Source organism: Schistocerca americana, chromosome X (genome assembly GCF_021461395.2).
Source record: "Schistocerca americana isolate TAMUIC-IGC-003095 chromosome X, iqSchAmer2.1, whole genome shotgun sequence".
NCBI classification, from domain to species: Eukaryota; Metazoa; Arthropoda; class Insecta; order Orthoptera; family Acrididae; genus Schistocerca; species Schistocerca americana.
In genome coordinates, this window is record NC_060130.1 from 135,058,897 (window position 1) to 135,073,141 (window position 14,245).

Here is a 14,245-nt window from a genome sequence, read left to right on the forward strand (position 1 = left end):
ATCAATCATTTTCACTGGCGTGTTTACATTAATTTCAAAGGCATCTGGAGATTAAAATTACTTGTCAAAGCAAGTAACTTCAGGCTGAAATAAATTGTAGGAGATACTGTGACTGCAATGGTTGAAAACATTCACTCAAGCAGTTTTCATCATTACCTCTGAAATATGTAATTCCTTGCCTTAAATTATACCTATGATCAAACTGTCAAACTAGATTGTTTTTTTGCCATCTCTGCACTTACACTCTGACCATGTGTGTCTAAAAAGTAATGGTAATTGGTCTGCAAAAAATACAGTAAACTGATGAGATTCTTACTTGGAGCCTTGTACTATTACCAGGAAACATACCTCAGTTTTTCAACCTCTGTGTGTTTTGTGAGGTCAAGGCAAGAGGCTGACTGAGCACGTTGCACTGCTGACTGAATTCTCCAATTTATGCCTCCATCATGACAATCTAAGTCCTCCTGACTCTCAGATAGATGTGAATCCTGAAATTGGGCACAACAAAACATATGTAAGCACTAATTCTCATAATAAGTATATTGATTTCAAGAAAATACACATCACTGATACAAATAGAGAACAACAAAAACATGTTAAGTACACAGAAACCACAACGATTCGATAGGTACAGTGGGAGGAGCACTGACAACATCGTTCTTGTGAAACACAACTATCTCTTTATTCACAGGAAGTGTTGAGTGCTGTCAACAAGGGATTTAAAATTGATTCCGTACTTCTAGATTTCCAGAAGTCTTTCAACTGTACCTCACAAGCAGCTTGTAATCAACTTTGTGCTTATGGAACACCATTTCAGTTATATGACTGCATTCATGATTTCCTGTCAGAGAGGTCACAGTTAATAGTAATTGGCAGAAACCAACTGAGTAAAACAGAAGTGATTTCTGACATTCCCCAAGGTAGCGTTATAGGCCATCTGCTGTTCCTGATCTATATAAATGATTTAGGAGATAATCTGAGCAGTAGTATTGGGTTATTTGCAGATGATGCTGTCATTTACTGCCTAATAAAGTCATCAGAAGATCAAAAGACATTGCAAAACAATTTACAAAAGATATCCATATGGTACGAAAATTGGCAATTGATACTGAATAATGAAAAGTGTGAGGTCATCCTCATGAATGCTAAATGTAATCCGTTAAACTTTGGCTACACGATACATCAATCAAATCTGAAAGTTTTACATTCAAGTAAATACCTAGGAAATACAATTACAAACAACTTAAATTAGAAAGAACACACAGAAAATGTTGTGGGTAAGGTGAACCAAGGGCTGTGTTTTATTGGCAGGACACTCAAAAGATGCAACAGATCTACTAAAGAGACTGATTGCACTACACTTTTCAGTCCTCTTTCGAAGTACTGCTATGCGGTGTGGGAAATTTCATAATCAGCATACATTATACAATTTTTTGAACATTTGGGTAAAATATGTTTCTTATTTGCTTGGTTGGGGAGATTGCAGTGTTCATTCAAGTAATCTAATCACTGAATACCTATCAAGATTTTAATAAGGTACTGTTACATAACCTGGCTGACTCTCCCAAGCATTAGGAAAAGATGGATACTAAATCTCAAAAACAGACGGTCTGTGATTTTTTACACATATCATTACACTGACTGATTCTGCCTAAAATTTACTGTAGGAAAATGACAAGATAATACAAAAGAAAAAATGCAAATCGTGTAAACTGTACCAAAGAAAATTTGAGGTATGCAATACAAGCCATCAAAAATAGTTAATCCTTACAAAAGTCTCTCAAAATTACAGCATTCCTAAAATAATAACCATGCAACATGTCCAGTGAGCCTGGAATACATGCTAGTGGAAGCTAATGAAAGGAAGCTAGTTCTACATACCAAAAAAGCTCAAACATTGGTTTTCCTTCCGATGCACCATACGTTTGGAAGTTTGCTTATAATTTCACCAAAATCCTTCATCTTGATCATAAATTTACTAAAGAAAAGTAAATTGCAAGTGTGTCCTCTCATGGAGAAACCACGATCTGTCTATCCGATTGTGCACACACAGTGTCTGATCAAATATAAGCAGATGAGCAAAGCAGAACACATCCTCAAGGAACAAACTATTATGATGCAGACTCTCAACAGACTCCAAAAGCATCCGATGGGTAAGACCCTCACCCAACTGTGAGTGTGTCAACTGTGATACTATCATGTAGCACGGTAACTGCCGAAGTTTGATGCAAATCACAAGTGCCAAGTAGGCCTACATCTATTCCAGATTTCACACAAGAAAAGCTTTTCAAACAAAAGTACCCCATGCACAAGCTTGCCAAAAAAACTGTGGTGACTCTGTTAACCTCTGTAGAACACATTTCACTTGTAAAAAAAGAGGAGAAAAAAAAAAAAAAAAAAAGAATTGCTCACGTGACAGGACACATTAGTAAAGTTAGAAGACGAGGAGGAGAACACAAGTAAGGTTGAAAATAAAATAAAAAAAGTACAAATAAAAATTTTAGAAAAAAAGTGCTCAAAAATACAGATGCTCACCTTCACCTAGTTTAGATGGAAAGCATGAGTATACACTTGTTCAGTATCAAGAGGAAAGTGATACTGTTGAAGACAAAGAGCTGAATCTGTAGGATGTGGAGAAAGTTATAACACCAACAGAGTGGAGTGTATAACGTGCAAGAATTGGTATCATGAAAACTACTCTTATTTTATACATATATACATGCCAGAGATGTAAAAGCACATTAAAAAAGAAGAAGTGGCTGCAAAAGTCAGCTTATTGTCTACTAGAAGATTATTTCAATGATTCCTTTTATTAAAGTCATTTATTCCTTGTGATCGTCTCTCTCATACTGCACTGGCCAACTCACACAGCTGGATGGAAGAACATGACTATGCATGTTTTGAAACAATGGCCACCTCCCCCCCCCCTCCCCCCTTATCCTATACTGATTTCTGTATGCATCAGCAGTTCTATGATTAGCTAATGCTGCACCATCATAATCAGTAACACTGAACTATGAAGATAATTTATTTGTTATACTGCCTTTAGATTTCAACAAACAAACTCTAAGGACATAATACAGTATACAATGAGAGGTACACAAAACATTTAGCATAAAACTGGCTATTTTAGTTTTGATAGTGAATAAATAATTTTTATGACTTCTTTTTTAAATGAGATCATGTTGTTTTTAACTGATGACATCATTTAAAAAGATTATAAAAGCTGTGGACCCATATTACAAGAAAGTTTTATGACTATCATGCATCCAAACATTCTTCTCTGCCATTAACAGGCACAGTTATCATAGGGGAAAGTAGACTACCTGGACTTTTTTTTTGTAAATAAAATGTTTTTTGTAAATAATCTTCACGGGTTTGCCACTTGATGACATTGTGCAAATTCCACAATATTTCCTTGGAGCAACTGTCTGACATCCTCAGGTGGTCGAACCTTGCTGGTGGCTAGGACGTTTTTTCTCCACTAGGATTCCTACAATCCTCCATAAAAGTTGAACTACTTCATTGAACTTTATCTTACCTCTATACCAGTCTGAAATAGTGTTACAGGCATGGAGTCATTGAAATTTTGGCACGGTTCTGTTGCTCCCTCATGCTGCATGTAGAATGTATGCTGGAAAATAAAATGAAACAGGTTTTATTAGTGAAGCACAGAATGTAACCTATTACCTTGTCATCAGATTATATTTTCTAGGAAGGAATACATGAAATGTTTACAAGACTCTCAGAAAAAATTGAGAACTGCTGGATTCTAATCAATTATCATACTATGAATAAAGACTTATGATAACAGCATCCTGTCTAATCTACTCCTGTAAGCTTCGACAATATGCACCTATTTATAGATACTGAAAGGGCTCCTAGTGTTATGTTCTGTGGAGTGTTTTGTTAATTGCTGGCCATAGAGGTGAAATGGAAACAATTCTGTAAGTATATTATGACTGCATGATGGGCTTGGATGTGAATCATTGTCATTTACTGAGTCAATAGTAATAGTCATAGTTCATAATCAATCTTTCAGAGATTCAACAAATTCAGATACAAAACAATCTGTATTACCAAAAAACTATTCATAAAATGATCAAAGAGTGTGTCCATTCTACCTAAAAGGACATTCAGTGCATTCACAGAGTCGGATCAGCAGCTGTCTATAAAATCTTATATTAAATTCTTCATGTGAGGAAGGTTTGTAGTCATCTAAATCAGAGTCCGTGTTAGGAGTTCCATCAACCAATATCTGATATTGTACATTTAACTGCAGTGTGTCTTGTCTGCTCTTATTTTAAAAAGTAGTCAAGGAGAAGTAAAACTTGGGCTAACATGATGTTCCACAACTACATACCATTTCACATTGTGGCTAAAACAAATGCATTTTTGAGGTTTACCAGATCCCCCCCCCGCCCCCCCCCCCCTCTTACATATTATCTTATATACTGGATATGGGGCCATGTGACTTCTTCCTTTTAGAAAAATCACAAGACACCATCTGTGAGCATTACTTTGAGTATGTGGAAGCACCAAGACAGTATTCCTCAAAAACCTAAACATGGCAACATATTATTCAGCATACACTGTGTTGTTGCTAAGACTTACAACATGACAAAGGATATTCTAAGATGTTAAATTTTTTGCAAAATAGCAATCTTCATTACTTTTACTAAACTTAACTTTCAGTGTGAACCTCATAAAATCACAAATCAAAGATCATGAAAGAAAGTTGTTCCATTATTCTCAAGAGGTTTGAAATATGGATACTTACACTGAGGACACAAAAGTCATGAGATACCTTGTAATATCATGCCCGACCTTCTTTTGTCTAGCATAGTGCAGCAACTCAGTATGGCATGGACTCAACACGTCACTGGAAGCCTCTGCAGAAACACTGAGCCATTCTATCTCTATAGCCATCCATAGTTGTGAAAGTGTTATGTGTGCAGGATTTTGCGCGCGAACTGACCTCTTGATTATGTCCCATAATGTTTGATGGGATTCATGTCAGGTGATCTGGATGGCCAAATATCTGCTCAAACTGTCCAGAATGTTCTTCAAAACAATCATGAAAAGTTGGGGCCCTGCGATATGGCATACTGTCATCCATAAAAATGCCACCAATGTTTGGGAACATGAAGTCCATGAATGGCTGCAAATGGTCTCCAAGTAGCTAAACGATTTCCAATCGATGATAGGTTCATTGGGAACAGAGGCCCTGGACCCATTCCATGTACATACAGCCCACAAAATTATGGAGCCACTACCATCTTGCATAGTGCCTTTTTGACAACCTAGGTCCATGGCTTTGTGGGGTCTGTGCCACACTCTAACTCTACCATCAGCTCTCGCCAACTGAAATCAGGATGCATCTGACCCGACCATGGCTTTCCAGTCATCTAGGGACCAACTGATACGGTCACATACCCAGGAGAGTCACTGCAGGCGATGTCATTCTGTTAGCAAAGGCACTCACGTCGGTCATCTGGTGCCATAGCACATTACCACCAAATTTCACCACACTGTCCTAACGGATATGTTTGTTGAACATCCAACACTGATTTCTATGGTTATTTCAAGCAGTGTTGCTTGTCCGTTAGCACTGCCAACTCTACACAAATGATGCTGCTCTTGGTCGTTAAGTGAAGGCCGTCAGCCACCATGTTGCCCATGATGAGAGGCAATGCATGAAATCTGTTATTCTTGGCACTCTCTTGACACTGTGGATCTCAAAATATTGAGCTCCCTAATGATTTCCAAAATGGACTGTCCCACACATCTAGCTGCAACTACAATTCTGCGTTAAAAGTCTGTCAATTCCCTTCATTTGATCATATAATAATGTTGTAAACCTTTTCACATGAATCACCTGAGTGCAAATGATGGTTCCGTCAATGTTCCGCCCTTTTATACCCTGTGTATGCAATACTACTGCCATCTGCATATGTGCATATTGTTATCCAACGACTTTTGTCACCTCAGTGTACACATGAATTGCATGCTGCATAAGCTGTGTGTTCCCAGCATTACTGGTAGTTGAGTTCTGTATGATTTCTTCAGTTTCCAGTGCTAGTACAAAAATAATGTTTTAGTTATTTTTCACTTAAAAACTAATACACTGTAAGTGAAAGAAATCTGGCAGATATCTGTTGAATTTTTATTTCAAGGGACCTTCCAGAGTTTAGCCTTGCAGACTTCTTTGGTGAACTTGTAGCAAAAATATATAATAAGATACTCTTCATCTTCCAGTTGTTTTGGCTTCATCTGTAGGTACAGGGTGGTTACACTTAAACATTAGCAACTTGTGCCAGTGTACCAGTGTAAACAGTAAAATATTTACCATATGGGTACCCATTTTTACAGGAATGATATTCAGACTGTGCACTGCAGGATTTGCATTGTCATGGCTTGCCACTAGGCATCGGTACTGGTATGGCAACATGAGGATGAAACCAAACAGCAGTGTGCAGTTCAGTTGCACACAGTCAACGTGGTTCTGAATAAGGTGAACAGGGCTTTACTCATAAAGCTTTTATGTCAAAACAACAATAGTGCTGCTACTCTTTGCGCACATCAATACATGAAAGGAATACAGAAGGGTCCTTTATCTACACCAGGGTTGAAGAACAAGATTCAGAAGTTCGAAGTAACTGGTGATTTGGGAATTGCTCCTGGGACAGGCTGATGTCAAATTGTGCCACAAATTATTGAAGAAATTACTACTGCCATGATTATGAATGCTGGAAGCGATGTGTGATCTTCAAGCAGTGCACAAGGTGTGTCACAAAAGATGAACATACCATAGACCACCATTTGAAAAATGCTGCGAACAATCGTGAAATTGTATCTCTAATATGGTCCCAGGTTGTCATGGATGCAGATGGTTGTCACACTGAGCAACGTTTGTAACCTGGAATGTTAACATAGTAAGCAACTAACAAATGCTACTCACTCATGTGGAAATCAAAACATGCTTCTTTCAATGGTTTATTCATTATTTCTTTTCTACATGTCCTTAGAAATGTTTCCACAAAGTTTCATTGTTGCAGGATCACTCAGTTTTCATGAGAGCCCTCTCTAGTAGTGAAAGTTTACTTGTAACCACCCTGTACAATTTCCCCGATGCAAAAGTTCCTTTGGGCTTGGTTTTGGGAACTGTAGTTTCCATTTACTTTTGTTGTTCTTCTGGACACACTGCTAGTTTGATATGTTTCATTGATTTGTGTCTTGTCTCATCCTATTTTTAAAAACCATACAGGAGAAGTAACAGCTGTGGATTTGCAGTCTGAACATAGGTCTAATAAAACCTGCAATGGTGGAACACTTAGGCACAGACCAATAGACTACCAATATTGTTGTGTGTCACAGCCTGGCTTTCACTGTTTATGATCAGTATCTAAGTACGAAAACAGTATTAAAAAAATGACATGAAAGCAAAACTGCAACACAGGTGGGACCAGCTCCTCTATTAAATCCTTCAGCCATGCAACCCTCATAGTCTCAGGGACTGCCAGAACCTATTCTCCATCTACCTCTGCCACTATTCCTACCACCAATACTCACCTTTCCCCCTTCCCTGTTTCTTGACATAATTACTTGTTTCCCAATTTGATTATTACAAATCCAGAGAACATTAATTTCGGCCTTTTGTAGACATTCATAGCTGTGCAACCCATACATGACAACGCTACACACAGAACCAACACAGTACTTGCTTAAAAGCAGAACCAAAAATAATGCTATTTGCATGTGGGGTAAGGTGGTAGAAGACTTTCACTGAGATCTAAGTACGTTGACAGGATTTTGTTTTCGAATTGCTATAGTGCAGAATGTGGACACTGCAATGTGGCAGTCCACTGCAAAAATAAACAAACTAGAACTATGACTGCCAGAGTGTAGATGAGCAGTGTGAAGAAAAAGACCCCGCCTCCCTCTCACACAGCAGCCAGCCTACATCTGTTTTCTGTGAAAGCAGAACTGATACACAGCCATAGGGATCACCAATCGCTTATGGTGTTGTAAGGGTCATAGTCGAACTCCATTTGATAATGGCTACTGCATAATTAATTGCTGAGGCCAACAATTGGTGTGGCACCAGATCATCTAGCACACTGATATGTTGTTGCATTCATGCACTTTTTAATTTACGAATACATTCTTACGCATATTATCTCTGCAAATTGGGCTTCGGCAGATGATGTGCCATACTAGTAACTGAAAATTGGTTTAATTTTTGATATGTACATGCATAAAATAAAGCAAATTCAGACTATGTGACAAAATAGATCATCTGGATACAATCCATTATAAAACAACATTTATTAGGTAATTCTGTGCTTTCACATTTTACGGCAGAGTTTGCTTTTATATTCACATTTATGGCAAATGTGAATTTTTCAGGCTCCTAGCCAAAAACTGGCGAACACTGAGAGCCGTGCATGTGGGAGAATTGTCGTGATGCAGGAACCACACGCCAGAATCCCACAAAGCCGGACGTTTTCACGACAAACTTCTGTGAGGCCATTTCATAACCTCCAAATAGAATTGTTGATTTACTGTCTGGTTTTCAGGGACAAATTTGGAGTGTACGTTCCCTTTGATGTCAAAAAAAAAAAAAAAAAAAAAAAACGGATCAACATCGTTTTCACATTCGATTTCACTTGTTGAGCATTTTTTGGTCGAGGTGAGCCAGGTGACTTCCATTGTGATGACTGTTGTTTACTTTCTGGATCGTACCCACAGCACCATGATTCATCACCTGTAATGATTTTGTTGAAAAAATGTGGATCATCTTTGAATGCATCCTTCATTTCGAGACACGCTTGAACGCGACGATCCCTTTGATCTCCGGTAAGAAGCTTCAGCACGAATTTTGCTGCCACTCTTCGCATCCCCAAATTGATGGTCAAGATGCGCTGAATTGAGCTCCAGGACAACCCGGACAAGTTCTTGAGTTGGTCGATTGTCCTGTGTCGATCTTCACTGATGAGATCACGGATTTTGTCGATGTTGTCTTTGCTTCGAGCAGTTGAAGGTCGACCAGAACGGGGTTGATCTTCAACCACCATTTCTCCCTTTTTAAACTGAGAAAACCATTCGTACACTTGCGTTTTACTAAGAGCATGGTCTTTGTAGGCTGTCTGAATCATCGCAACAGTTTCTGCTGCGTTCTTGCTAAGCAAGAAACAAAACTTCACTGCTGCGTGTTGTTCGTAAGAACTAGCCATTTCCTCGTGCCACTTTTGCACTGTACACACACTCAAAGAACTGGCAAAGAAACCACACTTCTCAATGTTGGGTGACGCCGTGTGGCAGAATGACTCAGCAGAGCTCCTACTACAACCCTCTGGCGGCGCAACCTGCTACTACACACACACACACGATGTGCAGCATAACGATTCCGGTTACTTTTGGGTCCCACCTCGTATAGTTTTTTTCTTCTTGAATATCTGTGGCTCAGTGACTCCATTCTGCATTGGGTGGTTATCTTAACTTCTCCTATTGTACGTTTTTCAATGAGAATTAACCAATATTGGACAATTTTTCACATAATCTACACAGTAAATGTAATTCAGTTATGTTATGTTAGGTGAGACTGAAACAGCTCTGGAACAAAATTTATCTAACAATTTACATTTCAGCAAGTCCATAATAAATTTTCCCTCTATTTTAACACTAATAATTCCATGACTCGAGCTTTGACTCTTGTCTTTCATAGGATACACTATTAGCTATGGAAGTCTCGAATAGATATAGCATCACATATGACTAAAACAAGCTGTTAAATCATACAATTCATTTCTTACAATATATTACTGATTAAGTTACCTGATGAACACACATTCTCCAAACATATTTTGCAGATTCTGGATCAGTAAACTGAAATTGGACTGTTTCTCCTTCATTTGGACATTCAATGCCAAAATAACGTTTGTGATTAATTACATTCTTAATGTCTTTCCATCTGAAAAGAGTAAAACAACTACTACTATTGTGAACTCCACACAGCAACAACTAAACTCAGACAAAAGTTATAACACACAAATGAAGAAAACTTTTAGGAGCTCTTAAAGAAGTATGAGCTAAAACTAGAACACAATAAAAGTGAGTACAATCACCTATTTACCATTTTAATAGAATAAATCCAAGAAGGGTTGGAAGAGAGAAATCGAACATCTCTGACAATATCTAAAGGCCTATCAGTTAATAGCTCCTCAGGCCCAGAACAGCATTATTATTGTTGCAGTCAGACTGAGAAATACTTAATCTGTTGTGCAAGATAATTGCATTGACAAACGCAGTATTGTTAGCATTTAGTGAAACACATGAATCGCTGGTCTGGTTTCTATCAGGGATAGAAGTTAACAAATATAGAATGTTGCATTCTGTCACTATCCATAATGGTACACTTTTGGAGTTCACCAAATATCAATACTTTTCTAAAACTGTACCAGATGCATAGCTGCAACATCCTTTGGAAATTGCATTGCAGAAAATTATGATTATAAGCACGCTGTTCATCTGGCAATGTTTTAATGGTGCCTAGAGTAGTTGATGTGTGGCATTTCTTTGAGTAAACTACTTGGATGACATAACTGAAACATGTTCCAAGTTACCAGAACATTCAAACTTTACTTCCAGCTTTCCAGTACATATAAGATGCTGGCTTAAAGTGTAAGTGTAATTGGAGAAATGACCTTTTTTTATTTCAGGAAACTGTACAGGATAGTGGCAAAGTTCTTAACACGAAAAACACACCATCTACTGAAGTATTTAGCTGCTATCGACTACTGTCTGAGAGAAACAGGATAGTGGCAAAGTTCTTAACACGAAAAACACACCATCTACTGAGGTATTTAGCTGCTATCGACTACTGTCTGAGAGAAAGCTTTTTGGGCCTAGAAACACAAGTCTGTGTGCTTGGCCACTGATGTTCTAATGAAAGAGTCTACAGTTGTAGCTGATGCCTCACAATATGGTGTAAGAGTTGTTCTAGTTCACAAAAACTTCAATTGCACTGAAGAACCAATTGTATTTGATTACAAAACGTACAAAATTTCTTTATAAATAAAAGAAGAAACTCTTACTATATTCACATAGTACAACGAGTTCCATGATTATCTGAGGTGAACCCAGTTCCATTTCATTACACTTTGGGTTAGTTTCAAATATCACAGTATTTTGTTCAAGAAAACCACTTAGTGTCAACAAAGGGCACTGTTGCTCAGCTTCTATGAATACAAAATACATTACAAGCCTATGAATTCAATATGCAATCACTATCACATTATGAAGACTACCAATAGCACTTGATCTGGAACAGGTACAAGAGGTCATGTACCCATGGCTAGTACATCTGCCAAAGCCACTCAGCTCAATCACATATTATCAAAAATAGCACCATTCGTGTACTAAGGTTGTCTAGGATCTACCTCTAAATAAAAGAAGAAAAGGTGAAGGAAGGACAGTCAGAGTTTAATGTCTAATTGATGATGGCATCATTAGAGACAGAGACCTAGCTCAAGATGAGGAAAGCATGGGAAGGGGAACTGGTTATGACCTTTCCAGAGGAATGATCCCAGCATTTGCCTGAAGCAATTTAGGTGGTGGTTATATGCTCGGCAGGGGCACATGACAAGATCTTTGGTGCCTGTACTAAAATAGTATGAGATGAGTGTGAATAATTAGTGCAAAATTACTAAAAACCAGAAATACAAGGAAAAACATAAATAAAGGCAATTTAGGGAAATCACAGAAAAAACAAATCTGGATGACCTAATGTGGATTTGAACTGCCATCCTTCTGAGTCCAGTGTGCCATCCATATCACCAACTCACTCAATTGATCTCTCTAGGCACTCCTCATTGTGCACATACTATCATATTCGCCATCAGCTACTGCTTACTGATGGAGTGTTGTTACTTAGTACTGACAAAAATGAGTTTCATGTGGTCATTCCTCGGATGTTATATGACATGTATACTGGCCAGGACCTAGTGAAAATGCCAGCATGCCATGCATGAAACACAAAGAGTTCATCTCTTGGTCCAAAAAGATTAACCAGTCAATGGCTCCTGTAATTTTTTTTTTACAGCATAAATATCCCAACTATCAGTAACACTGTAAGTGAAGTCACTCTTACAGAGGTTACAAACATCCCGGTGATTGAAGGTTTACTGAAAATTATCATCACCAGTAACCCATATATTTTATAAATTAAAGACCCCTGCTGTGTTTTTCTGGCTGTATGTGAAGTTAATCTCAGGAATTACGATAGGGACTTTGATATGGTTTTTTATTAATAGACTGATTCATGTTGGAGGTTTGTATATATAATTTATTACCGTTGTGAAAGACAAGTTGTCTGATCACAGATACATACTGCTACATATGAGAAATCATGGCAGCTTGCTGGTAGCCTACAATTCTCAATGAAACACTTCCGCAAGTTCCAACAGTGTAACGGTATTGCCGGCTGAGGTGGCCGAACGGTTCTAGGCACTTCAGTCTGGAACCGCGCGACCTACGGTCGCAGGTTCGAATCCTGCCTTGGGCATGGATGTGTGTGATGTCCTTAGGGTAGTTAGGTTTAAGTAGTTCTCAGTTCTAGGGGACTGATGACCTCAGATGTTAAGTCCCATAGTGCTCAGAGCCATTTGAATTTGTAACGGTATTTGGAATTTTGTCTTAGCTCCATTCCAGCTACTTAGTAACGAGGAGGCCAAATGGTGAGGAAGTTTCAACAACCATGCTAAACACAAATCACAACAGAAGGTGCTGTAACAGTTTTCTCACGCACTTACAAGACCACACTTGCCAACTGCTGCAGTTTCATTGAGGCTGTACAAAACCTGCTGTACATGGAACACCAGTCCACACTAACACTGAACTGGGCTAGATATTCTGATAGACATCTGATATGGATTTCTATGACAATCAACTTAACTGTGACTACTGAAGATGACGATCTGTTTAGATACCAGAATGAATTGCTTCCTTGAAAACCCACTCATTGGAAATGGATGGATTTTTATATTTCGTAGAGATAGCCCCAGACCCTCTTTCACCTAACAGGGGCAATGTAGCCAATTTCGCAACATCGAATGCTAAGCCTAACACTCCCCCACAGCCAACAGACAACAATGACAACTCTGTAGTGGGTCTATTTACTGAGCCTAGCATTTTTTCTCTGCCACTAACTCCCTCAATAAACAGTCAGCAAGGGAGTGGTCATTTTAAACCATATGTGCCATTTCAGAGATTGACGGGAGATTAGTGCCCAGGCCTGAGAATGTTTCTAGAAGCCTGTCAGACCTCATGGATGCCTGTCTCATATGGGCAGCACCGTTGCAGCACTTTCAGTGTTACCAACATGTACAACACTATATGTGGAATATGCCCATCATTCACAACCATAAAGGAATACGATACACCCACTGTGGTCAGCTGCTCTGGTTCATCTGCCAAAAGTGAATGTCTGACAACTAGATTTCTACACAATCTTTGTTACGAGCAACAACTTTCACCACAAATTGTATTTCACATATTTGTGTTCTCAGCTGACTATCTTCTGTTGTTTCTGACCCTCCTCTTGCCTGGCCTCTTAGGGCATATAGCTTCCAATGAATCCTCGTGTGGTGCGAGTTGTATCTACAAGCAGTTATGTCTCAATTCTTTTATGCAATTAAAGGTCTATTGACGAAAAATAGAATAAAGACAACAATCCACGCTGACAAAGAAATCTTCAATCACTACCTAGAGATAAAGACAGAGGAGGGCATCAGTGGATGATGATCACAGAAAGGAGGAAAGAATGGGTAAAGAAACTAGGCATGAAATTCCAAAGGAACCTAACATTGGCTTTAATCAATTTAAAGAATAAACGATCCTGTTGACAGAACACCTGCAACTGAGCATTATAACAGAGGTTGAAAATACCGCTTCAGTTGTAAATTACTTTATTTTCACACGACTGGTTTTGGACTGTTATAAGCGCATCCTCAGATGTCGTATCTGTGCTGTGGCCCCCGAGCATCGTGTGTACACACGGCGCTTGGAGACCACAGCACAGCTACAACACCTGAGGATGGGCTTATAACAGTCCAAAACCAGTCATGTGAAAATAAAGTAATTTACAACTGAAGCAGTATTTTCAACCTCTGCCAATTTAAAGAAATTGTAGAAAATCTAAATCCATATGCCCAAAAGGGAATTTGAAGCCCTGCTCCCAAAATTT

The 14,245-nt window shown here is 38.6% G+C and overlaps 1 protein-coding gene across 1 annotated transcript in view; it reads right to left on the reverse strand.

The window, feature by feature from the left end:
* The window catches only part of LOC124555241 (tyrosine-protein phosphatase non-receptor type 14), a 171,277-nt gene that overhangs the window by 103,878 nt on the left and 53,154 nt on the right, over window positions 1-14,245 (reverse strand). The window contains exons 9-11 of the mRNA XM_047129101.1: window positions 9,838-9,973; window positions 3,542-3,634; window positions 349-488 (exon numbers count right to left, since the gene is read on the reverse strand). Of these exons, the coding sequence (XP_046985057.1) occupies window positions 349-488; window positions 3,542-3,634; window positions 9,838-9,973 (369 nt within the window). The remainder of the gene's footprint in view (window positions 1-348; window positions 489-3,541; window positions 3,635-9,837; window positions 9,974-14,245) is intronic.